Source organism: Onychostruthus taczanowskii, unplaced genomic scaffold, assembly GCF_017590055.1.
Source record: "Onychostruthus taczanowskii isolate IOZ18803 unplaced genomic scaffold, ASM1759005v1 scaffold38, whole genome shotgun sequence".
NCBI lineage: Eukaryota > Metazoa > Chordata > Aves > Passeriformes > Passeridae > Onychostruthus > Onychostruthus taczanowskii.
This window is the reverse complement of record NW_024501237.1, coordinates 371,356-397,520: the sequence shown is the minus strand read 5'-3', so window position 1 is coordinate 397,520 and position 26,165 is coordinate 371,356. Positions and strand designations below refer to the sequence as shown.

Here is a 26,165-nt window from a genome sequence, read left to right as displayed (position 1 = left end):
GCAAAGGACACCACTGCCAATCTGTTTTTAAAAAGAAACTTGGATGATTATTAGCTGGGTAGTGACTATGAGGCAAAGGCTGCAGGAAAATAATCCCCAGCCCGAGGCCCATACACACACAGAGCATTTGGCTGGCTCTCCAGAGCTCCAGGGTAAGCTCAGCCAGGCTCTCCAAGAGCCCAATTCCCCACTGAAGTACCTACTGATGTAGAGATGGATTTTCAAATGCATCCTGTCTCTCTATGAACCTCTCATTGTTTTCACTCGGAAAACTAAGAAAAAAAAGGCAGTCTCATCTCTCCTCTGCTAGCCTCTGGATTTTCACTTTTGTGTCTTAACAGGACCTGGGCTCTCTTTGACAGCTTTGCATTAAACTGCCCATGCACACCTACACAGCTTCCTCCTCGATTGCCAGCACTGTCTTCACAGCACACATTTTGGGGACTATTTTGCATATTCCAGGAGGAACAGCTTTTTTTTTCATTTTAAAGGCAGGACCAGGAACACCTCTCAGCTTTTGCAGAAAAAAGCCCCACTGCTCAGTGACATTGCACTGCATGTCACTGCGCCAGCCTGTTCACTTCACTGGCCATCTACAGAAAGCGGGCAGGACATGAGCACTGCTCAGGAAAAGCAAAAAAGGTTCATACATGACAGACAAAGTAAACAGGAACTTTGATACAAGAACTCTCTTTCCATAGTTAGGCTTGAAGTATTCTGTGGGGGTTTTTTAGATTAATTAATTTTTAAAAACTGGACTACACAAATTGTCTAAAATTAAAGACAGTGAATTTTCTCCCTAGAGGGGTGTATTGGGTTCCTTGCTGGTGGCAAAACACCCCTTGAAAGAGGGAATATCCACCACTTAGAGGATCTCTTTAATACAAATTAAGTGTTAAAAGACTGAGGGCCCTTTCTTTCAGCCAAAGACACGCCTGGCATCTCCTGTGGGATCTACTCAAGTCTGTATTCTGAGTTCAGGAACCCTGTACATACAACCCTATGGAACCAAGCAGCATGGAAGACCTACAGCTCAGCATGGGTTGGTATGGAAAAAGAAGTGAGGCTGTACCAAACAGAGGATGGATGAAATAACAGCAGCAGCCCAATGAAAGAGAAGAAACAATACAAAGTGAGATGTGCCCTGTGGCTCACAGATGGGCACTAAAGTCCCTTGACCAGCTTTGCCCAACTTTGATATGAAGGGTGTCATTGATTCACTCATTTGCTTGATCTTTGAGTGATAAGGGAGGTTGGGACTTAGCCTTAGTGATTGTGTTGTAAGCAAAAGTGTGGTGATTTATGCTTCCTCAGCTTGAAACCAAAGAAATGCCCCACAAAAGAGTGCTCTACTCACAATAATAGGGATGGTGTTGGCTCTGGAGAGGATCTGTTTGACCAAGCGATACCTGTCATACAACGGCTTCATCACCTGCCGCTCATTTTTGGTAACCTGAAAAGGAAAAAGAGGAGACACCCATGAAGCCTTCAATAAATACTCTACTATAGAATTCATGTGCCTGTGATCACCCTCAGTCTGAGTGGCTCGAAGAGACTTGAAGGGGGATGACAGGAGAGCAGCATTAGCCCTGAAATCCTATCCATCACTGCATCACCTGTACCTGCTGCCACCTGAAGCTGTGTGGGGTGTCTTGTAAAGGGGCTGTAAGAGACAGGTGATTTAAATGACCAATTAGGGATCAGATGTTCACAGCAGAAAATGACCTGTGGAGGCAGCACTCTGTACCTGCAGTCACGTCTACCACCGTAAGCACCAGCTGAGCTTTCCCATCCTTGTTCTCGTGGCCGGCCCTCAACAGCCGTGTTCGTGACCCATGAAAAGAGAAAGCAGCTGCACTGACTGGATGCTGCAGTGTGAGGAGACTTCCCTTGAGTACGGTAAACTACAGATTTCACAACAGCTGACTTTCTGGCTTTGCTGTTCCTTCTAATTTCCTGTACAAGCCAGCAGTTTTTCCTCTTTTAGCCCCCTAACCTTGCCCTCCATCCCTCCTCACAGCCACTTTGCTGGGAAGGATTCACTGCAATGCTCGGAAGGGATGAAGGTGCCAGGGCTGTGTGGCACAGAGAAGAGAGAACAGTGCCGTGATGTCCACCTCAGGTGTTCCTTATATTGCTTTGTCCTTCACTCCTTACTGCTTGTTGTGCTCCCTCCCCAGTTTTGAGAGCATTACAAACTGAGTGTATTATTTCCGTTTTTCTTTCAGATTCAAGGTGGGTTTTATTTCTTCAGTGTTTTCTTACAGCACATTAGAAAACAAAAAAAATCCTCAGCAATACCTGATCATCATTCAGCACTGTCTGACCCACATCCTATAAGAGTCCTTCCATTAGATCTTTTGTCTAACTTTAGATTATAAAGCTCTTATGAGGAAGCTTTAACTGATGTCATGTCTTTCTACTTGCTGCTAATCACCAGAGCACCAGAATAACTGTCATATAAAAATCAGCATCAACAGAGTAACCCCCAGGGAGCTTTGTGCAGTCTCTCTTTCTACAACAGAAACAGGAGAAAAGGGAATACAGCCCGAGACAGTGAGGCAATTTTAATCTGCCTTTTATTTTGTCTGCAGTTAACTTTCACTGGCATAATCTTTCTAAAGCTTTTAGATCCTCCCTCCAGAGAAAGAGACAGTTTTGGCTTGGGAGGGGCAGAAAGTAAGTATTGCCAGGAGTAGGATGGCAGGGATGAACTCCAAGAATCCGGAGGTATCCTCCTGATAACCAAGCCTATGTTGGGGGCAGATGAACAGGGAGGCAAAGGAGGAAGATCTCTATTCCTTTCCTGGTTCAATGCAAATACCCCCAGGCCTGATAAGGGGGATATAGATGGGCAATCTTGAGCTCTGGGGGCTGAATGTCCCACACCCCCAAGGCACAGCAGGGCTCCAATTCCTGACAGCCTCAAGCTGCCTGTTCACTGAGTAAGCAGCTCACATGGATTAGAGGGATGTGAACAGCATGAAACAATTCACTCAGTCCTCTTTGTGTTGAGTTTTGTGCTGATGTGCCTGCACGCCAATGTACTGGCTAGCAAGTTGCCTCCAACTTTGGAGATTTCTCTGTAACTCATCCAGAATACAACTAGAGAAACTGGGTAACCTAAATTATATATATAATATAATTCCTAGCTTTACAAGATTAGCAATTTGTGGAACAGGAGGTACAGCACTACTGTTGGCTCAGACAGTCTGCTACTTAAAAAAACCCCAAGACTATGATGAGGCTTATGTTGAGGCTGAGAATCAAACCTTCAATTAACAACATTTCAAAGCTGATTAACAGCACTGTTCTGTACAGAAAAATAAACATAAGCCTTGGAATGGGTACAAAGTCCTTAGGTATGTTGAAGAATGGAAAAGTTAAACAACATCCTTCAGTGTCTGAGTATCAGTGTGGAGGAGCAATACAGATAATTAATACAGGCGTTGGAAGTTAAGTGTATGGAGTCTGAGCCTGTCCTGCAGCTCATTTACACCAGCAAACCTTACAGAAAGCATATTCTGAAAGTATGTTTAGTACATGGGCATACTGTCTCATTAGGTAAACATAAGTAAGACCAGTAAAACCGAAGTATATTTTGGGAGAACATCAAAATGCAAAGAGACTGTTAGAATAATGGAGCCTTTGACACAACTCTGGGGCATGCTCCACGTGGTAAAAGAGCAGCAGCTGAGAACAGACCATTGCTTGCATTGTTAGAGCAGCTCAAGAATTTCTGCAGAGACAGACTTTTGGCTTAGCTAAAACAGTTCAGTTCCACCTTTGCAGGTTCATCTATCACTGGTGCAGAAAGACCCAGCTGCACAATAAATCTGAGCTCCATTGTTTTTCTTGTTTAGTTAAATATCTTTAAGGAAAAAAAAAAAAACCTTGGCTGAACTATCCGCATTCTCCTCAAGCTCTCAGTACTTTTCCACTACTGCACTTCCAGGAGCTGGGAACAGCAAAAGCTGATCAGTCTTCCTTGCCATGCAGTTCAGTGTTACCAGGTATAGACAGCTTACTTCAAAACAAAACAAATTCAAAAGCAGTTGTATAAATGAAGCATTGAAAAAGGTAGGTGGAAATAAAAGTCTGCTGGCAAGATAGTCTCTGGGCTTGTTATCTTTTTGAACAGATTGAATGAGTTTACTTCAGTAAGATGCCGACTGTTGATTTATATAATTGTAAAAGCAGCAAAAAAAGACTTGGTCTCACAGAGAACACAGGGAAGGTTAAGTGGATTCCCTTGGGCTGCCCTTTTTCTACACAAGAATAAATCTGCCCGTCCTCTCATGTAACTGTGCCATTTTCAGTTGCTGATACAGTTGTGACTGTACAATATTAGCACTCCATGAAGGCATTTAAATAAATTAGTGAGACTTTTTAAAACAGTGGATAAAGGAAGATATAATTTGGAAGGAAAAGATCAGGTATCTTGTGCAGCAGCAGAATGACACATTTGCGAGCTGCACTAATCAAGTACTCTTTATAAGCAGTAATTTGCTGCTCCCAAGCCACTGCTCAGGGGATTAGCAGCACTCTGAAATTAAGTTACTTTACCTATATAGCTGGTCACAAAGATTATAATGACATCAGTGAAAGAAAAGGAGGGACTCATAAAAAGCCAACTTCATGGCCTGGAAGCCACTGTGTTTCTGCCACAGCAGGAATCAACAGGAGACAAAACTTAATTCTCTGTATTCACAAATAAGTTGGCATTATACCATTGATACCAGAAAACTGCAAACTTCCTGGCTGGATGGGGGACCACGCACTATTCCCATGCACACTGACCACTGGGCCTCAAACTGGATTGTCTGTGGAACCTGCTAAGCACAATGCCAAAATAATGGCCACTCAGCTTGCAGGCTCTGTCCTGCAGGTGTCTGTCCAGCCCAGTGATGTGTGAGGACATCACTGTGCCTGGAACAGACTCAGCAGCTGTGGAATTGAAGGATCAGGGAGGTGGATTAGAGGGTGCACATGCAGTTTGGAGAGCAAGAAGTTCTAGTGACCTGACATGAAAGGGGCATTAGGGGCATCATTTACCATAGACAAAGACATAGAAAGATGTACTTTCAGAAAAAAAACCAAACAAAAACCCTTAAAAAAATGCTGCAGTACATACCGGTCTGCCATGAATGCCTTCATAACACAGCAAAGCCTTCTGAAGAGCCACTTTTTCAGCTGCTATCTGATCTCGTGTCATGTCCTGTGAAAAGCGGCACAGAGAAAGGGAGGAAGAAAAGAAAAAAAAGTCAGATTCCTGGACTCAAAAAACACTGATCTGTGCCATAACCAAAGTCATGTCATACCTTCATTATTAAAGATTCATCTCTATCTTCCCAACCTTCCCACTGTCTTTTCCCAGCTACATTGCCAAAGAGACTGTCAACGTGAGTAGAATCCTATGCTCAGTGCAGGCAGATTAAACACAAAAACTTTGCATATGAAGGTATTTTATGTACCTAAAGTGGATTTACAGATTATAAGTGTGCTTTGAGAAAACAACACTATGCAACTTTTAATGACGGTGGATGTTTTTCAGCTAAGATCTGAAATGTAAATTCTACAACAGAACACATTTCCTTTCTTTTTCTCCAAATCTGAGACAAACTCCAGTACCTCTTGTAAAGCTGGTCACCTTTGCTTGGACTGTCACAAACACACTTTACCAAGAACTGAAGTGCACTCAGAATGTCTCTTTCTGCAAACTCTGCTATGGAGTGAAAGGCTGTAGCAGACAAGAGTGGACAAAGCCAAAAAAGAAAGGGAAGACAGTTAGAGAAGACTTCTCTAACCAAGCTGGCCAAAATTCCCCTACTGAATTTGCCTGACACCAAGCCTTCTCTCCCTATGAGAGCACCAAGTACTATCACAGTCCCTCTGTAAATGGTCAGGCTGCGGATTCTTGCTACAGTCAGAAAATAGTCAAAACACACACTGTATGTTTTTCTTCTGCAGATCTAGCGAAAAGAAGATAATGCTGTCTGCCTCACTCTTACACAGCAGGGCACAATTTACATGTCACCAGACTCAAGGACTTCATTTACAAGGCTGCCCAAACCTCAGGAGCTCACATCAGACATGAAGTCCTCCCTGCTGATAACCCTCAGAGATTACAGCAGCTAATAGAGCTCAGTGTGAAACTCTGAAGGTTAGCAGTAACAAACCCTGAGAGAATAAATAACATTCAGTTTTGGACTGAACAAGAAGCAAACAGATGACACAATCTCCAAAAGCACTGGAAGACTCAGAATTTGACAAAGACATTTGGATGGAACAACAGAAATAGCCAAAAACAGGGCCGGAAAAAATTGCAGTAATTCAGAAACATTACTAGGAATATGCAAGGGTCAGACAAAGAACACAAGATGACATACAATAGACACTGAGCTCTGGGGGAAAAAATCAAGATACGAAAGGCAGAGGGAAAGCAACTAAAGCAAGTGAGCCCAGACTAAAGGCTGCAGACTTTTAAACAAAATGTCGAAGACCACAACACTTTCATAAGTTACTGCAGCTACAAGTAACTTACTTGCACGTACAGGCCTAAATCTAACCCGTCTACATTTTACCTTAATGTCTTCAGGTCGATTTGTCTCTGCTCGTTTCTCTTGGAGCTTCTTCTGGATGGAGTCAAGGGTCACTTCTACGGCAGGCTTGGCAGATTTATCTGACAGGTCTTGCTTCTTGTCCTCCTCCTTCTCCAGCTGAGAGCCGAAGCTCTTGGGGAGCGTGTTGCTGCGCTGACGCACAACAGGGCCAAGGTCTTCCTCTGAGATCTTCAGTTTTGACTCTGAGCAGGGAAAGATGAGCAATTTTTCATTTTTAAAATGTGACAGTGTCAGGATCACTGCCTCACATCAAATCTAAATGAGGCAGAGTCAAGCAACCCCCCAAAGGTGCTCCAGTGGCGGCTGCTCACCTTTAAGTTGCTTTCGGAATTTGGCCAAATCATTTGTCCATTTGAGCACTTCAGGGTTGGCTGCTTTGTCACTGTGGGAAGGCTGGGAAGAAAGAAAAGCCATGCTGAATCTGTGTTAAACCACCAGGAGCGATTCACTGAAACAAGTGGGTGGCACAAAGGGGTACAATGGAATTTGGACCCAGCACAGAACACAGGCACTGGCTTCTGACTGGCACACCTCTGACCAGCCCATTTCAGACCTCGCTTTAATTGCTCCTGCCTGTCACAACACTCTGTCTTAGGGGCATCATGAAATGGATTTTCTTTTTAGAAAACATAGAACATGTGATGCCAGTGATTAAGTGGTAGGAGTGACTCAGAGGGCCGGATGCACACTGGAATCCTTGTGGCTATTGTTTCCTAACAAGAGGGTAGCTCTAAAATAGAGGAAACCTAGCATGAACAGCACAGAAAAGTGTTATGACTCATGTATCCACACTAGAGGCTGCCTTACATCCAAAGACACCAAATAACCTAAATTTTAGGCTACAGCAGCATTTTTTTCAGCCTTTCCTACTGCATGCCAGAGCAATTCTTTGCCATTTAGATAGCCAAAGATGCACACATGCAAAGATTTACAGTTCCTTACAAAGCTTTCTGTCCCTCACAAGGGCATGTCAGAACAATTAAGAGTCCAGCACACCACTGCTGCTCAGCAGCACTTGACTGTGGTTCCTTGCTCAGGAGTGAAGGCAGCTGCTCTCTCTCCTCTGCAGTGCACAGGTGTGGTGGGATTACCATCATGCAAATGAGACCAGCGACTGTGCTTCCCATATGCAGAAGTTAAATAAATAAACAAACAACAGAAGTTGAACACAACTATTCCTACACGCAGTCTTAAGCAGTGGTCGAAATCTTATGAGTTCATTAGCCTTCCTCTCTTGTGCTGCATGGATATTGCCTAACACCTGGAAAGGTAATTTGCTCAGTGTGCATGCATACAGATTTTGGGGAGGGGAGGGGGGGGGGGCAGCAGGTCTTCTGCTATTTTTTTTCCTTTCCTCCTTATAAAAGCTTTCAAGCCCCTCTGTATGTTTGGCATATTTATCTGGTGTCCCTCTGTATGCCTGACCCACTTCCCTGGTGTCCCTTCCCTTTGCTGCTAATGCATCCATCTCCACATAAATGCTTAACTCTTAGAGACTCACTCTGTATTTCCTCTCCTCTTCAAATTTGTCCTCAAATCTCCTGATCTTTTTCTTCAGCCCCTGAATCCTCCGGGTGAGTTGCGCAGGCGTAAGGTCTTCTCTGTCATCTTCATAAGATCCTAAAGACGAACTCCGTCTCCTGCCAAGAGCAGAGATTGCAGGAAGAGCTTATCCAAACAGCCACAGTACATCTTGATGCAGAGAAGGCCACTTAGCTTTGTGTGAATAAAGATAAGGCCCACAAAAGTGAAAATGCTATGTTGCTACTCTGCAATGACAGATAGCAAAAGATGCTCCAGCGGCCCTAGATATTAATGCAGAAACCCAGAAATTAACTACAAAGAACTTTTTATAAAGTATCAATTCCCTGTCAGTAGGGACAGAAACCCAACGCAGCACAGCCGATCCAAAGAGATGCTGCTTGATGCAGCGCAGCAAACCCTTTGCAGCTGCATGTAAAAGGCAGCACCGGCAAGTCACAACCCACCTCATGAAGGAATGAGAATTGGGAGGAGAAGGAGGCACTTCTGTATCATCCAGGTACTGCTGGCTCTGTCCATAGGCATAGAAGCGAGGGGACAGCATGGGATCGCTGTCCTCATCCAGAAGCTGGCGAATCAAGCGCCCGGCCTGCGGGGAAAGGCGAGCCTCATCTGAGTCTAAGCCGTCTCGCTGCCATGAGGAGAGAGCAGGGATGGGCTCTGGGAACAGTAAGACAAAGGCTGGTTTTATCAGGTTTGTTTTACACATAAGACAGACCCCAGGTAACTTTATAATGAACCTTGACCTGCTCATCCTGGACTGTGACTCCTGTCAGCAGGCATTCTCTGGTCACTACTCCCATCTGCCCTGTGTGCAAAGCATTACAAAGCCTGGCCACAGCAGATAACCTACACAAATATAAGACATCTCTTAGGTGCAACAGAAAACTACCCAGAAGCTGACCAGGAATTACTATGGACTGACACCAAACAAGGCAATCACCAGCTAGCACCTTTGAGGAAAAAGTTATGCTGGACAGAGAGCATTACTAGCACATAGTATATAGAAGAGGCAATTGGGTTCCAGAAGGAATTTTCTTCAGTTTCAGGACGTACAAATGCTGTAAATGAATAGTGTATTAATGGTTCTCCTATAGGCCCCCTGCTGCCTGCTATTGGTAATTCAAAGCTAGGAGTAAGCATAGGTTCTTCTAATCTGCAAGCAAAAGGTCCCCCACGTTACCACCTGTTCTATAGGGTACCTAGCCCACACATTAACAATTATAGTAATATGGTCTGAGTTTCCCCTTTTCCCTTTCACATGCAATCCTTCTGTTTACTGTATGGTAGAAAAGTGAGGAAATCTTCAGCCCCCCGGACAACCTAACCAGCCAGAAGTAAAAGCAATGTTGGACAGGGAGATGGTGGAGTGGGAGAGAAAGGGAAACCCAATTTAGCACGGCTGATTAGCATAATAGAGCCAACGGAAAGCAATCACCTCAATCTTGTGATCACTCCCTCCAGATGCCATAAGGAGTCTAACATTTTGTGTTCAGATAGTTTACTAAGCTGATTTGCATGCTCCTACTTAAACTGTCTAATCCTGTGGTGCTAAGAGCCAGGCTTTGAACTTCTAAATCTAACAAATAGTTCTAGAGTCAAGGAACAAAACAAAAACCTTACAGAAAGCTCCCAGACCAGTTTCAGAGCTAGGACTAATTGTTTCCTGTGCCTAGTGTGTCTATTCTTCATTCACAAAGAGAGGAGGCTTTTGAACGTATCAGTTTATGAATAAAAAGCAGCATTTCCTTTTGCTGAAGGTTAACATTTTCACAGCTCAGCGGACTGCATGAGGATTCCCCTGCAGAACCTCTGTGCTGTTTAACATTCCCCCTCTGTACAATTCAGGCAGTGCGAGATCACCACCAATGCTGCAGTGCCGGGCTCAGTGCTGTTTTGCTTGTGCACATATTAAAATGATGCTCTCCCCCTTCTGCCTTTTTCCTTAGCACATGGATACAAATGGCACACCTCTTCTTAGAGGCTGGTCTGCATGCACACTGATGTGCTACCCTGAAAGGGGAGACAGGAGGTTTTTGCACAAGCTTCTTGCATAAGAGCCCCTGGAAGGTGTTGTGGCAAGAGAAGCACATACAAGCCTGGCTCACAGGGGCTACTTCCATGGGGTGTGCAAGACCCAAGTGTATGTAGGCTGTTTTGCCATGTTTGGAAAGCTTATGTAGCCTGAACTTCCTTCGGGTAATTTCTGAAAAAAGAGCTTTTCTAAGCTCTCTTCAGCCTTGGCATTTTCTAATACCTGAAATAGGCTGCATCCTGAATCCCTCATGATTTTAGGAAGTGTCTGACAAGAACTTTTGTAGCAAAATAAAGCATAATAAAAAAGGAAGAAAAAAAGGATATATTTGACCAGCAGGAATGAGAGTTAAATGATGCATTAAATTCTTCTAGACATCTCTCACTTCTAATTGTTTGAATACCTCTCACCCACAAACTGAATTTCCTCTTGGAAATTGTTAAATAACACCACCATGGGATTTATATAGATGAAATAAACTTAGAAAAAATCAGGCATATTTAGCAGTAACTAAATTAAGCTCCTACCACACCAGCTAACAAAGCCATTATTAATCATGCATGATGTACGTGACTTTGTCCAAAGTGGATTTAAAACCAGATAGCACGCGACATTCAGGGAATTGCAATGGCTCAAAAAGCTGCTGATCAAACCCCAAAAGACAGCAAAGCACTTTATGTAACCTAATTGAGACTGAGGTGTGTCTACTTTATATTTTGTTCATTTCAAAATACTCGCCCAAAACAGAAAACTCCCATTCCAAAGAAGAAAGTGTTAAAAAGGAGAAGAAAAAAGTGTCCTAAAAGAAAATCAAATTTGAGACTTGAGAGAAGAAATGGCTGCTACAGAAAATCAGCTTTCTTTAACCCTTGCTCCTGGAAGGCCTGACTCTATGGGTAATTTTGTTTCCCTTGCTGACCATATACACATTTAGAAGACAAAATCTCAACTAGACACAAAATGGCCAGACCCCTGAGCGCAACACAGCAATTCATCAAGGAACATATTTAGATATGTACAAATGACAAATTTTATCTGCATCAGATCACTTAAGTGGACCAGAGCTGCAGCCCAACTGCCTTCTCTCTCCTGCTGACCAAGTGCCAGGCCCTTCAGCTGGAACCACAAGAATTGCTGGATGACACAAACACACAGGAACCCACTAAGGGTAAGCTGCTGCTTTTTTTGACAGCGCACAATCAGTTAAATCCTCTTTAAGAGGATGCATAATATCTTTTGTTATTCATTTAGCCAAGATAGCTATCAAAGCATTGAGCTTTTTCTCAAGATTGCTGAACTCCTGGACTGAATGGTTTTGAAGTATCTGCTATGAAGTCCAGTTTTAAAGCATCCACTACCATGATTAATGCTCTCAGCCTTTCCCCTTCCTGCTAACTGAAGAACAAAATCTCAATAGAGATTGTAAACATTTCACCTTTTCTTTGCCACTGACTTGACAGAGCAGGTACATTTACTCCTCTTCTGTCCTGAACAGATCTCTCCTGCTCAGGGAAAAATCTCAGTTTTCTACTCATCTCCACATTCTTTTTATGTACTATTTCCCACTCCATTTTGCAGAACGACAATTTTTCATGGCGGGGGGGAGAAGGCAGGGAGGGAATATTTAGCCACTATGGCTGTACCAGCGCAGAGAAAGGGTGAAAGAAATTTTAATGCTTTGGTCAGACTCTCTAGGCATTTCTTTCAGGCATGCTTTTTCTAAGCTGGTGCAGAAGCAGTGAACTGTGCTCTGGCAGTGAGGCTCCAGTCCTTCAGAAGTGCTGCTCTCCCTCTCAAAATCCCACACCCAGCTCATTTTTCCACAGAGCTGTCAGCCATCTGCCAGGTCTGGCTCTGCAGAGCTCCACAGGCACACAGAGCATCGCCTGTGGCAGTACAACCTCTCTGCTGCATAGAGGGCTGGAGATTTTAATAAACACGAACCATTAAGTGCTTCACACGAGCAGAAAGATTTATTGTATCAAACTGGTGTATTATTGGTGAGCTCCAAGCCATCTTGCTGACAAAACCTGTCTTCTTTTTATCACTACATTGTGTATTTGCCACAGGGTTACTGGGGCTGCAGGGCCAACAGAGGGGTGTCTACACACAAATACCACATGAGGTGCAGCCAGCAAAATGCCACAGGCATCTCCTGTTTCCCTCTCTGCAGCCACACAGCTCGTACATGCTGCTAACACTGCTTTTACACACACCCATCTGTCAAACAAACGAGGCCAAACCTTAGCTACTGTAAATTGAAGCAAATCCAGAGGGATTAAAAACTCTAAACTCATTACAACACCTGAGGTGCTAGTATCAAATGTCACTTGAAAGACTCCAGAAAGACCTCTCATAATGAAATGAATACAGTAATTTAAACCCCATCCAAAGCATTCAATAGCTCAGTAACAACCTATTTTCATCTTATAAATAACTATGAAAATATCCTTGTTTGAATACATCAGCAGGCATTCTTCCTACACAGATCAAAAGAATAGCCCAAATACAGCACTACCACACCTCTTTGCTTACTGAGATGACACATCTCTCAGCTAGCAAGCAAACTTTGTCTTTTGTTTATAGCATGATATAACAATCAAAATTACAATTTTAATATTTTGATGCTATTCAGTAAACAATGACATTTTTTGGATACTTAGTAATAAAAATAGAATGTGCCTCACCCTCTTTTGATTTCTTATGCTAAAGAGTGTTACCCACAAATAAACTGATCAATCTAAGTCCACAGGATTGAAAAAGAGAAAACTAAGTTCAGCTTTCCTTCTGCTATACTATATGGATTTTTTCTGCATTACTTTGGGTTTTTTCCATGGGAAAGCATCAATTAAGTCAGTGTCAAAATTTTTAGATCAGCTTCACCCTCTAGTTCTCAAGTGCTGCAATACTTGAACTCAAATTGTGTTTTTAACTTCTGCTTTTATTTATTTTTTTAAGCTTGAAGAAAAATGCCAGCTGATTGTTTCATAAGAGCTTGTTACTGCAAACTGTGCTTGAAATCTCAGCTACAGAACTTTTTTAAAGTGTCAGTAATCGGGTGACATCAGCAGCAATCACACATCATATTGATTTACTGAGCTGCCTGCTGACAGGGCCAGCCGCTGCTATGGAGAGCAACATACTTCCAGATTTTCCTTGAGGACAGGATAGCAAGTTCTGGGCTTGAATTAGAAACATTTGGTGAGAAATCTGCACAATAGTGCTCGCCTGTGAGAGAACACTCTGTTCTCCTCAGTCACTGCACCCGATTCAAACGTAATCCACAACAATTAGAAACCTTAGCTGTGGAAGCAGCTCTGAGCACGCCTGCTCCCAAAGCCATCTCAGCTGGCAGCCACCGACCAGCTTAGCAGGCAAACCCAGCAGTCAGACGTGACACCCCAGCTCACAGGGACAGCTCGGTCCACATCCAGGGCAATACAACTCCCTGATCCACACCTGCCAAATGCACACCAGGAAAATACTCCTGGACCATGGGAAATGCACCGAGGCAAGGAGTTCAGCGCTTGAATTTGGCTGGGGCACTGCTCACGCCCTGAGTGCTGCGTCAATAGCCTGATGATTCCTACACAAGCCTCTATACTTAGCAGGTGAGTGGGATGCAGAAGGTGGGCACATGGCAAAGTGTGAGGCTGCATTGCAGGGAGCAGGGAGAAAATGTCTCTGTCCTCTCCCTGCTCAGCTTTAGGTAAAGGGAACACAGCCTGGAGAAGTACAGCCAATCTCTCCTTGTGTAGAGATCTGACTATGAGATGAAAGTTATGGGGGAAAAAAAATCTGGTAGAAACTACTTCTAGTGCACCATGAAGGGCACAAGGCCTGCCAGCTCACCTGGCAGCAGTTCTCATAGTTCTGTGCCCCTGAATTAAGGTTTTTAAGGCAGCTCTGCTCTTTAAATGATGGAGAGGCTGCCTGAATGACAAATAAAATCTAGTCAATGGACAAGGTTGTCTTGTGCCCATTGTTGAAGGCTCTTTCCTAACATTTGACTGGAGGCAGTGACAGCTTCAGATGAAGGCAAGTCCTTAACTTGTAATTGTTCTCACACATCCCAACAGTTGCCCTGGTCACTAGATGGTCTGTATGTATGATATAGACAACCATCACCCCTAACATTAGTTCAACTACGTCCTGAAAGAATGGGTAATTTCCCAAGAGATGGACCTAGCACATTTGCTAGAGCAAAGCAATAAACAGCTCAGTGCTAGGGCATTTGAAGGCACAGTCCTTTCTGTTTCTCGTTGGGGATGCAACCAGAGCTGTGGCATGGATCCTGCAGAGGTGTGTGAAGGTTTGAGTGACTCAGGTTGGCTGGTAGGTCCTTGTTGCTAGAGGTGTGGATGGGTGGTACAACCCTGCCCTGCAAAGCCAGTCTCAACAACAGATTCTGCTGTTAGCTACAGAAGCAGTCTGAGAGTGGATGTTAAGATATTCCTCTTCCTGGCTGCTGCAAGCTTGATTCCATATCCACAGCTAGGAAAGACTCAGTCTGTCCTTGCTGAGACACAGAAGGCACCATTTTGCTGCTGTTCACCCACACCAACAAAATGGTGATTCTGGAAGGCACGCATTTCAGAAGATGATGTCTCTCTCACCCCAGACAGCTGATTCTTTTGCAACTGCCCACCTCCTCCTCCTGCGAAATACATGTGAACAGAAGGGAGGAAGGCGCAATCAGAGAGAAGCACAGTCACATGTGACCATAATCCTGCATCATATTTGCAGGGCAAAAGAAAGCTAGAATCCAAACATAAGAGCATGCCTACTAAGAGGGAGTTGTACCAAAGAAGCAACTTGTTTCATACAACGGGAAAGCCTCTGGCAGACAGAAAGGAGCTGTGTTCTCCCCTTCATGTATTCATATGACTCCTCTTAGTAATGTGGGAAGGAAAAAAATAGTCATTATTCCCCAAGGTTCACAGGAGGGCTGAAGCCACACATCACCTCTGAGAACACAGATGTGAGACCCTGCATGGCTCTGCTAATTGCCCCCTGAGTAAACATCAGCAGCCAGGGCCGCCTGGGAGCCCTTCCGTGGCGCTTTCATCAGCCGCGCTGCACGTGTGGTGATTCCACCCAGGGAATCCCCACCTAGCAACCAAACGGAAAAATTCCCTCCTGTGCACGGTGACTGCTTGCCCGGCTGAATCAAAGGCAGCCATGGCTGGGTTTTCTTCACTTGCACCTGAAGTGTCATAACTACTCAACTGCTAAGGGAAAGGCAAAACATACTAGGTCACGTACACTGTGGCAGCAGGAGCAGAGAACTTCCCTTCTCAGTGCTCCTCAGAGATTGTTATTTTAGAGCAATGAGTTTGTTGCATATTTTCCCTCTCTTGCTTAATTAAAACACCACACCTGTGTTTTCCTGCTTCTTCCCTGTCAAAACCTATCTTTCACTCCTAAAGCATAAACTAACAGAAGAACTCGGGCTTGTACACAGACACATACTCTGTAACAAGAAAAGGGTTTGATTCCAAAACTATTGGACACCTTAATTTCATCTCAATTTCAAATGAAATTAAGGTCATGGCACCCACAGAGTTTGCCCAGATTCCCACTCTTAAACGAGTAAGTGTATAGCCAACCAAGTGTGTACTCTGCAGAGGAGAGCTAAGAAATAGCATTACAGCAATTTAGATGACATACAATCAATTTAACACTTCCATTTAAGCTGGTCATCAGAATTCCTTCACAGCATACACAAAAAAAAAGTTGTTTGTAAGATAAAGTAACAGACACACAGCATTTTTTCACCAGCTGTACTTTTTAGGTGTAAATCATTATCTTCAAACAGTGATTGAAGAAAAATTCTTTTTAGACTCTGAAATACCCGGTTGTTTTGAAGTGTAGGGCAGCTTAATTACCATTGACCAGCCACTAAGAAACAAGGTATCTTGAAATCCTCAGGGACTTAACAGTACTAAACAGAACGTGAAAGTAACTTCAAAAATAAAACATTTAATTTTCCACTTCTAAGTCACAATTAGAGTTAGTACCATTCAGTATTTGCAACCAGTTTCTCCAAACTTTCAGTTCTATATTCAGGACAAAGTTGTTTTTCTATTGTTTTTAGCAAGGGAACATGGTCACATAAAGATACTCCCAGCCCACTCAGGTTTCCCTCTCTCCCATTTCACTCACACAACCAGCCATCACACAATCCTACCTTCCCAGTTGTTGTCATCGCACAGTGATGTTAAATCCAGCCGAGGCACTTCGGATACAAAGCTGTTTTCCTGATCATCAGCATCTTGATTTCTTTGCAACTTGTTTTCAGGCATGCTTGGATGTTCTTGAATCTTCATACTTGAAGTCAGCTATGTTCCCATACACCCAAGGAAATGAGAAAGGAAAAAAAAAAGGTCTCAGGATGCAGAGGGGGGAAAAAAACCCTGCAAGTCACAGCAGCAGTAAGCTCATGCCTTTAGCTAAAAAGATCCAAACAGACCCTGATGTTTCCAGCTCCAAATCCCTTGCTTGGTGACCCCTGTGTATTAATTGCTCACTCCCACCAGTAAAAACATCTGTTCATCTGCCTTCCTTGAATTTTTCCTTCTTTAGAAAGCTACTGCAAGTTCCTGAGACTGTCTGCCCTGACAACTGCATGCAGCTAGAAAGCCTCCAGTAGTGGAGTGGGATGAAGTGGGAGGGAGGGAAGCAGGGAGGCAGGGAGAAAGGGAGAGGGAAGGGGGTGGCTGCGTACACTTCCTACAGGAGCGCAACTCCTTCGAACAACAACGAAAACGCTGCTGCTGCTGCTGTTGTGAGGCTGCAGCAATATGGTGCTTTCTAAAGAGCAGGCACCAGAGCTCCCGAGGCAGCAGCCGCAGCCAGCCAGCAGTGCAGGCTACGTACATGAATGCTCTCATGCAGGCTGTGCTGGCTCAGATCAATTAGTGCCAGCTAAGCTGTGCTGGCTGCACATTCCCCGATTTCCTGTGCTTGTTTTCTAGCTGGGCGTGGGGAGAGCAGAACTATTTATGGAGGAGCTCTGGGTATTAAAGCGGTGTTGCGCAAATCCAAACAGCAGTAGGGCTTGGCATCTCAGCTGGAAGCAGTGTGGACTCTGGGAAAATGCCAAAAAATTCACAGAAGCATCCAGTAACAGGAATAAAAAAACAGAAAAAAAAAAAAGGGCAGAATTCTGTCAAGTACATGATTCATCAGCTAGTACTACCTAGAAGCAATTGCTGTTTGTCTCAGCACTGTTCCCCCTGCACATACCACACGTCGTGTGTGTTTATGCAGAAACCCCTGCCATTCCCACAATCCAGAGACACAGTGCGCGTGTCTGTGACAGCGCCTGATGAGAGCGCTTCTGGCACTCCAAAATAAATTAGCTGTAATGCCTCACAGAGGGCAGTAGGGAAAAGGAAGTGTAATGCATGTACATAAACATGTAGCGTGATATGTATAAACCCACCAACAAACACAGAGCTAGATGAATAGACAGGATTATGTTACTACATAAACTATTTGGATTTGTTAAGAACAGCTTAGGCATAATTCTCTAAAATATAGTCTAGTGGGCAGCCAGCATGCAGGCTTTCCCTCTGTAAATCTAGTAAACAATCTGTATATTCTGATCTGGGAAGAAAATGGGCCAAAAAAACCCCAGCATTTCTGGACCTATTTTCCTTATGAATCCAGCAACACGGCCAAATGCTTCAATATCCTTAGGACATGCCAGAAAGGTATGTTTACTTTTTTTCACCTGCAGAAAGCTAATGATGTGCTTGGTGTATCTTTTCCCTTTTGAGCAGAGAAAAACAAGTAACTTCCATGAAGAGAGAAAAATGTTGCCCAGTAGACAAATCATATGAATAAATGTTTTTATCTGGATTCAGTTCCATCAATCCCTGCAATTGAACAGGGTGCTAAATAATCTCATCCAGACTTCCTTTCCCACAAAAGGTTGGATCAGGTGATCTTTTGAGGTCCCTTTCAACCTGGGCTGTTCTACTGTTCTAAAAATCTGATGAATACCCTGGTATTTGTAAAGAGTGTTCTGCATTGTATTTGTGTAAGGTGTGTATTTCCTGTTCATTTCAATAAATGGCCTTTTTGAAACATTATAACAGAATGAAACACTACATGATACTTTGCCAAGCACTAATAACTCATGCAGCTTGACGCTAAATCTGATTACAAATGTGTTTATTGTGAGAGCTGTACGTGGAAAAATGCTAATTCACCATTCAGTATCTTTTAAGCTGCTTCCAGGTTGGGAGGACTTAAATATTTCTCTAAGGTCCATTAACAAATTTCATGCCAGGATTTAAATAGTCTGTGTACTCACAAACAAAGACTGGTCAGTGGCCAAATGTACCAGTTGATAAACTGCTTGTAAAATGTCAGCAGAGTATTTAAAGGTTATATTTTAAGGCAGGGAAAGAAATAAAGCACCAAGTTTCAAAACAGGTGCTATTTTTAATAACAAAAAAGTGTGAAGGAGAGGAACATACCTAGATTTTAACAATTTCAAAGGGAGCACCCTGAGAATACCATAGCACTACTGATACTAATTAGAGATAAATGTCGTTCTATGAAGAGTGTACAATCTCCTGACATATTAAGACTCTTAAAAGATATCTGTAGCAGATATAAGAGCACTTTCCAGATAGGCAACAATTAAATTTCCATTACACATATATTAGAAAGATCATATCAGTGTCTTCTTCCTCCTGAAGTCATTTCAGTGGAAATATTTAAAAGGTGTGTAAAAACAGGCCTGTGCCCTGCCTGCAGCCAGTTACTCTCCTTTCCTTGCTCACTGATGTAGGCTCTAATACAATGAATAAATCATTAGGTGTTCTGAAGAACAATGGTGGTACAAACTCAGGAGACTCAAGAAAGCAGATGTTTAACTTCCTTTGCATTAATGCTCCAAACCCATAGAGTGGTAGATAATTCAGTATTCCCATCACTTATTTTCTTTTTTGATTTCCTGACGCCACCATCTGCCACTCTTTAGGAAAAGAATCAAGTAAGGGAGAACTACTTTGCTTTAGGTATGGATGCACCACAATTTCCTACAAATCAAAGGGGCAACAAGTTGATGATGCTGGTAACAGTTGGCAGTCACAGTTCACTGCAGATATTACATAAATGACCACAAAAAGTCTTCCAAGCAGGTACCTGAATTCTGCTTTTTAGAAGCTGCTTCTGCAGCCATGCTTTGCAGGCACCAGTAACTACAGATCTAAGCAGCCTGGGGGTAAGTCAGCTGCAGTCATTCTCCCTGCTCCAATGGAGACTGAGCATAAAGAGTAGCTCAAACAGCAAGAAATAAATGGCAACAGAAAGACTTTTAAATTCTGATCAGGAAGTTGTATTCTGTTCAATTACATATGGATTCCAATCAACTCTACATAGAAGGCTTGCTTCTGCTACATGTGATCTTCCATTACAGCCATGAGCAGGAAGCATCCTTAAGCACATTTTAGGGATACAACCTGATGCAAGAACACAGCCGTTCTGCTGCCTTCCTCCTACCTGAGCCACACCAACACCCTTCTACACTTGTTGCCATGTAGGTATGAATCTTAAATACTTTTCCCTTATCAAAACCTGGGTACTAGAAACCTGTATTTTTCCTCCTTGAACTTAGCTACTTCCAAGAACAGATTATGAAAGTTACAAAACCACTGAAAATTCATTTGAGGCTTGTGTTTTCAAGGTATTTTTGCAGTTTCATGGAGACCCAAGTCAGCAAAACTGGTAGCTACAGCGAATTCCAAATCCTTTTCCTAACAGCTTTAGACTGGAGGCAGGGTGAGAAAGAGAAAAGAATAAGAAGAACCTTGTCCCTTCCTCAACCTGAATGAATTTGTTATGAAACATATGTCTTTAAGCTGCCCTAAGCAAAAGGCTTAGAAGGGGCAAGGAATGTAAAACAACTCTGCTGGAATGTAACATTTTCTTGACCTTGTAATTCCTATATAATACACAATCTCTGGGTTAAGATCCTCTCCTGCAGTCAAAATTTTACACTTTAAAACTTTTCCTAAGGTGTAGTTTATTTTAAGGTTATGATTTCAAATTTAAATGTATCTCTACCAGGCTAATTTAAAAGCTTTATAGGAGTATTGCATGGCATGGCAGCAACAGCAGCTTTTCCACATCCAAGTGGGTACGTGAGGGACAAGGTGTTGCAAAATCTAGGCTCTGGAAAATACAACAGCTCACGAGCAAGTGCAAGGGATTACTGACCCTCTGGGAGCAAAGCAGGAGATCCATGTTAGCCCAGTCAGAGCAGTGATCAAAGGCAGCCCTGAACACCCTCTGCAGGGGCTACATATTTCAGGATCCCACAAACTTCACCAGCTACCACACAGCTGATCAGAGCTCAGCTGTTAGCAACCTTTTACCTTTCCTGCTAGGTGGAAATAATTCTGACCAGTAATTAAATCTTTCAAAGGCAATACATGCATAGTGGCTTTTATTTCTAAAAGAAACACAAGAGGAATCTAATTTAAAAATATTACCAGCCTTCAGTCAACTCCAGACAGCGAGAGAAATCAGACAGTGGCTACAGCTGCTTTACTGTGCCCATTTAAAGTGGATGCACAATTAAGGGAGAGGTGCCTCAGACAACTCTCCCCATTGGCTGTCTGGAGGTTTTTTATGCAAACCCAAATAAACCAGTGACTGCAAAGGTGTTTAACCCAACCCAACCCCAATCTTTGAAAATACCATAAAGCCAGTGCTAAGTGTGTGTGTGTGGATGTGTGTGTGTATGTGTGCAAGAGAAATGAAAAGTTGGGGGAAAAACTGCTGCCATCAACATCACATCTCCTCTCCTGACACCCATCCCAGCCATCAACTTAGAAAGAAGCAGCAGGTGATCCAGTTCTCTAAGACAAATGGATTACAGACACCTATGTTCAAGAGCAACAGGCTGCACTAGCAAATGATAAATAAAAGGCCAAATGATTTTAGAGAAATCAAGAGAGATAAGCTAATCTTACTACCTTGGCAGGTAAGAAGTCAGATGTCCTCTCTGCCATAATTAATAAGGGAACTTCACGTCACTTAAACCACAGTGCTGACTTCAGTGATCCTTCCCTTTTTGGCAAGGAGGGATCAAAGGGACTGAAACAGAAGCTATCAGACTCCCCAATGGTAGAGAGGCTCCCTAAACTGTGTAAATAAAAAGCAGGGGTAAGGGACAGAAAAAATACACGCTAACTCCATTTCTCTTGTGAAAAACAAAACCATATGCATAACTACTTGTTTCTGCTTAATAAAACACTCATTTAGAGACCACAAAACCGAAACACACAAACAGCAAACAAAAAATACTAACCTGAGAATGCCTGAAAAAAACCTCATCGTTTTCACTCTCTTTGCTATAAAAAAACAAAAACAAAAATAAAGCAACATATTACAAACACAAAACCAGACTTGTCTTGCAACAAAAACAAGGAGGACTTCTGCACACAAAGGATTTTATGTTCTTGCTACTCCTGCACACTCACTAATTCACACAGTAAATGAAGAGACTCTCTGGGCTGCAGCACTTCAAGCTGCTAAACTATGCATTTTTTGCTTCCTCTCAGGAGCTATTTGAGAACAATTATGTAATTTAATTCCAGTGCCCTTAATTCAAACCAATACACCTATCCCAATAAATGTAATTGCTGGGAGAAATTGTCATCTCAGGTGAGCAGAGTGAGGCTATACAGCTCTCACAGTAGAGTGAAGCACAAGGGAAAGGGCTGGATTCCCAACCCAGAGGCCAGGTGAGACAGGCCCTGCATTCCTGTGTGGAGCATGCTGGTTCAGGGGCTCCACAGCTGATTTCTTTTCAAGTCTGCACCATCAGCACCTTCAGTGACATTCCTAGCAGGTTGGGAAAAGAGCCTTGGTGGCATTTGCTGCAGGGCAAAGCCCACGCAACACGCACATTGCCTCCATGAAGCTCTGCTTGGAAGTCAACAGGTTGGGTAATCTGCTCCGTGGCACACATGTCACCCCCACAGCCTGGGGGGAAGATCTCTCAGGCTGTACTACAACCACAGGGAAAGGAAACCATATATATATACACATAAAATAAAATTAAAATCACCTTTCATCAGATAAAATTTCCATGTCATCAGGTCCTGTTCTGTCTATAGGCTTGGACGAGCTAAAGCTTTCCATACTCTGCAATACAGTAAATATTAAAGCAGTAGAGATATATATGAGAAACAGATTCAAGCTGCAGGCCATTCAACAGATCAAATACAGAAAGATCCAACAGGATTTCTAGGAAAAAGGTAACATTCACACTACTGCCCACAGCACTAAACGAACCCCACACTTTATTGCCCATAAACTGCAAGAAAACCCAACTGCTCACTGCTTTGTCTCTTTCATCAGACAACCTCAACCGTCAGAACAGAATAAAGCTTCATGGTACCTCGCCAGCTCCCATTTTACAGACTGACAGACAGCCTAGGCTTGGGAGCAATTTTTTGGTCTGTGCAGCTCCTGTAAGAGCAGGTAGCAAAATCCACCGTAACCTCTCAGCAGAACTCCTTATGTTCATGTTAGAAAATCTTCCACTTCTCAGCCAAACCCTTACTTAGTTTCTTCTTAAACAGGTATAAGAATGAAAAGAGACAGCACAGCTGGGCTAATATGAATGCAGGGCAAGCAATCCAACTGGTTATGACCTCTTGCTCTGAGATTTGTCTTAGCTACCATTAAGAACATGAACACTGTTGAGTACTGTGAGGACAAGCCATGTGGCCACTTCAAGCACATGTCCAGGAGGTTTTCTACCCTGGGTTTTGGGCAAGTCTCTCTTAAACAGGAGGAAGTGGGTTCCTGCCCTGGAAACTACTACTTCTTGGGGCAGTCACAGCCCTCTCTCACCTGCTACACTTCCAGCCCCATATGGTGACATAGGTCAGTCATTCCAACTTGCCTAATTTGATTCTTCGAGTCCTACTGATACCTGTCTACCATGTCCCTAAAATGCAGTTACAACCTTTAATGCTTTGTGGTTGGTTTGTTTGGGAGCCTAAGTGGAACTGACATTTTCTCCACCGCTGACTCGTGCTTTTGAGCCAGATGCAATCAGACAGCTAAGAGGAAAGCTTCCCCACAGTGTCCTACATAACTCTTTCAGGCTTTGAAAAAAAGGAATACTCAGAAAAGGGTGCTTAAGGAGAGACAGCATCATGAACTTTTTTACATGACAAAGGCCTATTAACAAATGCTAAGGTGCATGTTATGTTATACTCCAAGTAGGCAGTCTAATTGGGGTTATTATTTGATGCGTAAAGGTGTAGCCAAAAGAAAGCTAAACCATCACACATCCTTCTGGCAGTCTCTGAAATGCAAGTATGTAATAAACATACTCATTAAAATTTAAAAAGCAGCTTCTGCTCTTCCAAAACAATAGCACCATGCTCTCTGCAAGATGTTTCATAATGATACTTGCAGTTGATCATCCCACTCTGACGTTTGCTGTAGCAGAGCAAGCAAGAACCACACTGCTGGTCATCTTGGCCAGTGTGCTTTTAATACAAGATTAGTTCATTTTACATTCCTTTCAGCCTTTGCTCTTCAAGAGATCAAAAAATGAGGGGTAGGGTAAAGTCCAGTGGACACAGCTAAGTTTGAGGATATTTCTTCTGGGCACAGTTGAAGACTTCATGAATGCTTTTCAGTCTGCAGCAAAAGTGGACACTTCCATGAGTACTTCCTTTCTTAAATTCTGATAAAAACTCTCATTTACATTGAAACTGCTTTACACTCCACAGGCACAGAGAAAAGGTGATGAAAAGATCATAAGCACTAGACCTCTGCCTATCTTAGAGTGCACTGCTACAAGCAAAGACAGAAGTGTGAATGTGTCAGTCTCACTCTGCTTTCATGAAGTATCACATGAGAAGATTGTGGATACTGAGCACTAAATTTAAGTTCCTAAACTGAGCAGAGTGTACAATTTTTGGCATCTTGCCTTCTTTTGATCATAATGAAAAGCAAATCCATCTCTCTCTAGAATCTCTGCACAGGGTAAGAACATGAGATCATTGCAATTTTGTGATCTAAACGAGTCCAAACACAGGTCACATAAAGAACTTGCTTTCAGCAGGCTCCAAAACTTAATCAAGCATCACTGAAGGAAATGCTCTGCAGGTCAGGACAGTGTTTTCACACAGATCTTGCTGTTCCTGTCAACCATGCAATGTATGCTTGGTGCATGCACAGCGCTTCTGCCACTGCACGCAGACCCTGTGCTGTATATAGTGTGGAGTCTCACTGCTGACACTCCAGTCAGTGTTTGCTCTGGCTCAGAGGGAAGGAAGGTGAACCAGTTTTGTTCTACAGCTTGCAGAAGTAGGCAAACTGTCCTCTACTGTGAAGGTCATGCAAGAATATGCTGGAAAACTTCTACAGTATTCCAGATTTTTACAATGTTATAACAAAGTCATTGATGTCTTCAGTAAAAGGTGGATAGAGGGATCACCTTTTGGACCAACACACTTCTAAGTGCTTTCCAAATTGCTAGCACAACAGTAAAACACAGACTTAAGGGAAATGGCATAAAATACCTTTGCCATCTTATTATCAAGAAGTCACTTGAAATCTAGTTTCTGAGCTTAGCAGGAGTATGAAAATAAACGTGACGTGAACATGACAACCTACATCTAAGGTTCCAAACTCCTTGCAAGGCTTTTGCAAGACTGGGAAAAAGACCTCTATCCTTTCACGCTTCCCAAAATGCTTCACCAAATTCAAAAGAAAAAAAGCAAAAAGGGGTAGAAAGAGAAAATGACTACACTTGGAGTATCACAGCTCAGTTGCCTCATGACAAGGATTACAAGTGTCGTATCCAGTGTTTCCCACAGCTCAAAATAGGCACTGAGGCCTCTACTGCAGGCAAAAATGGCTACCTAAGGGAAACAGATATGCACTGAAATTAAAAAAAAGAGCTTTTCCCATCCTAGTAACCAAATATTGCAGTGTGCTGGCTTACCACAGGATTGTCCTGGTTGTCATTAAGCTCCGAGAGCTTGGTGCTGGATTTCTGCCGTTTTGATTTATTCCTTTCACTAAGGTATCCAGAGCTGGTGTCTTGTAATTTTTCTACATCTTGAGCAGCTAGAATACAGTCTTCAAGACTGCTGAATCCAGAGGGAATATTCTCCTTGTTGACAACTTCCCTAAAAAGAAAAGGGACATTACAGTAAGAGGTTGTTTAAAACACTCCAACTACATTTATGGTAGCAATAGAGAACTACATCATACTGACTGATGCAGTTCCAGCAACACCATCTATTCCCTATGAAACCACTATCTCTGGTTCTTCCCAATGCAGCCAAAACCACACAATCTGCAATGCTAAATTCCACTGAGGAGCAAAAGCCAATTGTATACACCTCAGGTGAGCAAGCTGTGAGGATCCATGTTTGGCATTTGATTTGCTTGCCACTAAACCCAACACACAGAAGCCTTCACATGGAAGCTGGACTAGCCCCTGGCTGCCTGTGCAATTTTTGTAGAGAGTATGAACCATATTTTCCTTTGAGACACTAGCTTTTAATTAGAAAAGTGATTCACAGCTGTGGTCCAGGGATCTCCTTTGGTGCATGACACCGCATAATCGGCCCTCTTACTCATCACTTTCAAATGCAAGAGCAGGACTGCGTGGTGCTTTAGCCAAATGCTTGATTTCTATTTGGGAATTACACAAAGCATAAAAGGGAATGTACCTCTGCAGTGGTAACACAACTGCTAGGACAGAGGACAGTTTTGCTGTGTTGGGAAGAGGATGGGACAGCCAGCCCTAACTCACCACGTGACGCATTCACTGGGACTCTGGGCTTGCAGGGTTCGTGCATGTTTACCAGAAGCCTGGCATATGGCTTATCTAGCCCTGTTGTATCCTTCAGCAGGCAGCTTTCCATTTACCACCTCTTAAGTAGTTCTCCCTCTCCTTTGCC

At 43.1% G+C, this 26,165-nt stretch overlaps 1 protein-coding gene across 7 annotated transcripts in view; it reads right to left on the bottom strand.

Moving 5' to 3' along the window:
- FAM13A (family with sequence similarity 13 member A) overlaps positions 1–26,165 on the bottom strand; it is a 117,388-nt gene that overhangs the window by 6,836 nt on the left and 84,387 nt on the right. For all 7 annotated transcript variants that reach the window (XM_041411922.1, XM_041411924.1, XM_041411925.1 and 4 more), the window contains 10 exons: positions 25,199–25,385; positions 22,295–22,371; positions 21,533–21,575; positions 16,391–16,541; positions 8,612–8,825; positions 8,125–8,263; positions 6,935–7,016; positions 6,585–6,805; positions 5,135–5,218; positions 1,358–1,453 (listed from right to left, as the gene is read on the bottom strand). In XM_041411922.1, the coding sequence (XP_041267856.1) occupies positions 1,358–1,453; positions 5,135–5,218; positions 6,585–6,805; positions 6,935–7,016; positions 8,125–8,263; positions 8,612–8,825; positions 16,391–16,541; positions 21,533–21,575; positions 22,295–22,371; positions 25,199–25,385 (1,294 nt within the window). The remainder of the gene's footprint in view (positions 1–1,357; positions 1,454–5,134; positions 5,219–6,584; positions 6,806–6,934; positions 7,017–8,124; positions 8,264–8,611; positions 8,826–16,390; positions 16,542–21,532; positions 21,576–22,294; positions 22,372–25,198; positions 25,386–26,165) is intronic.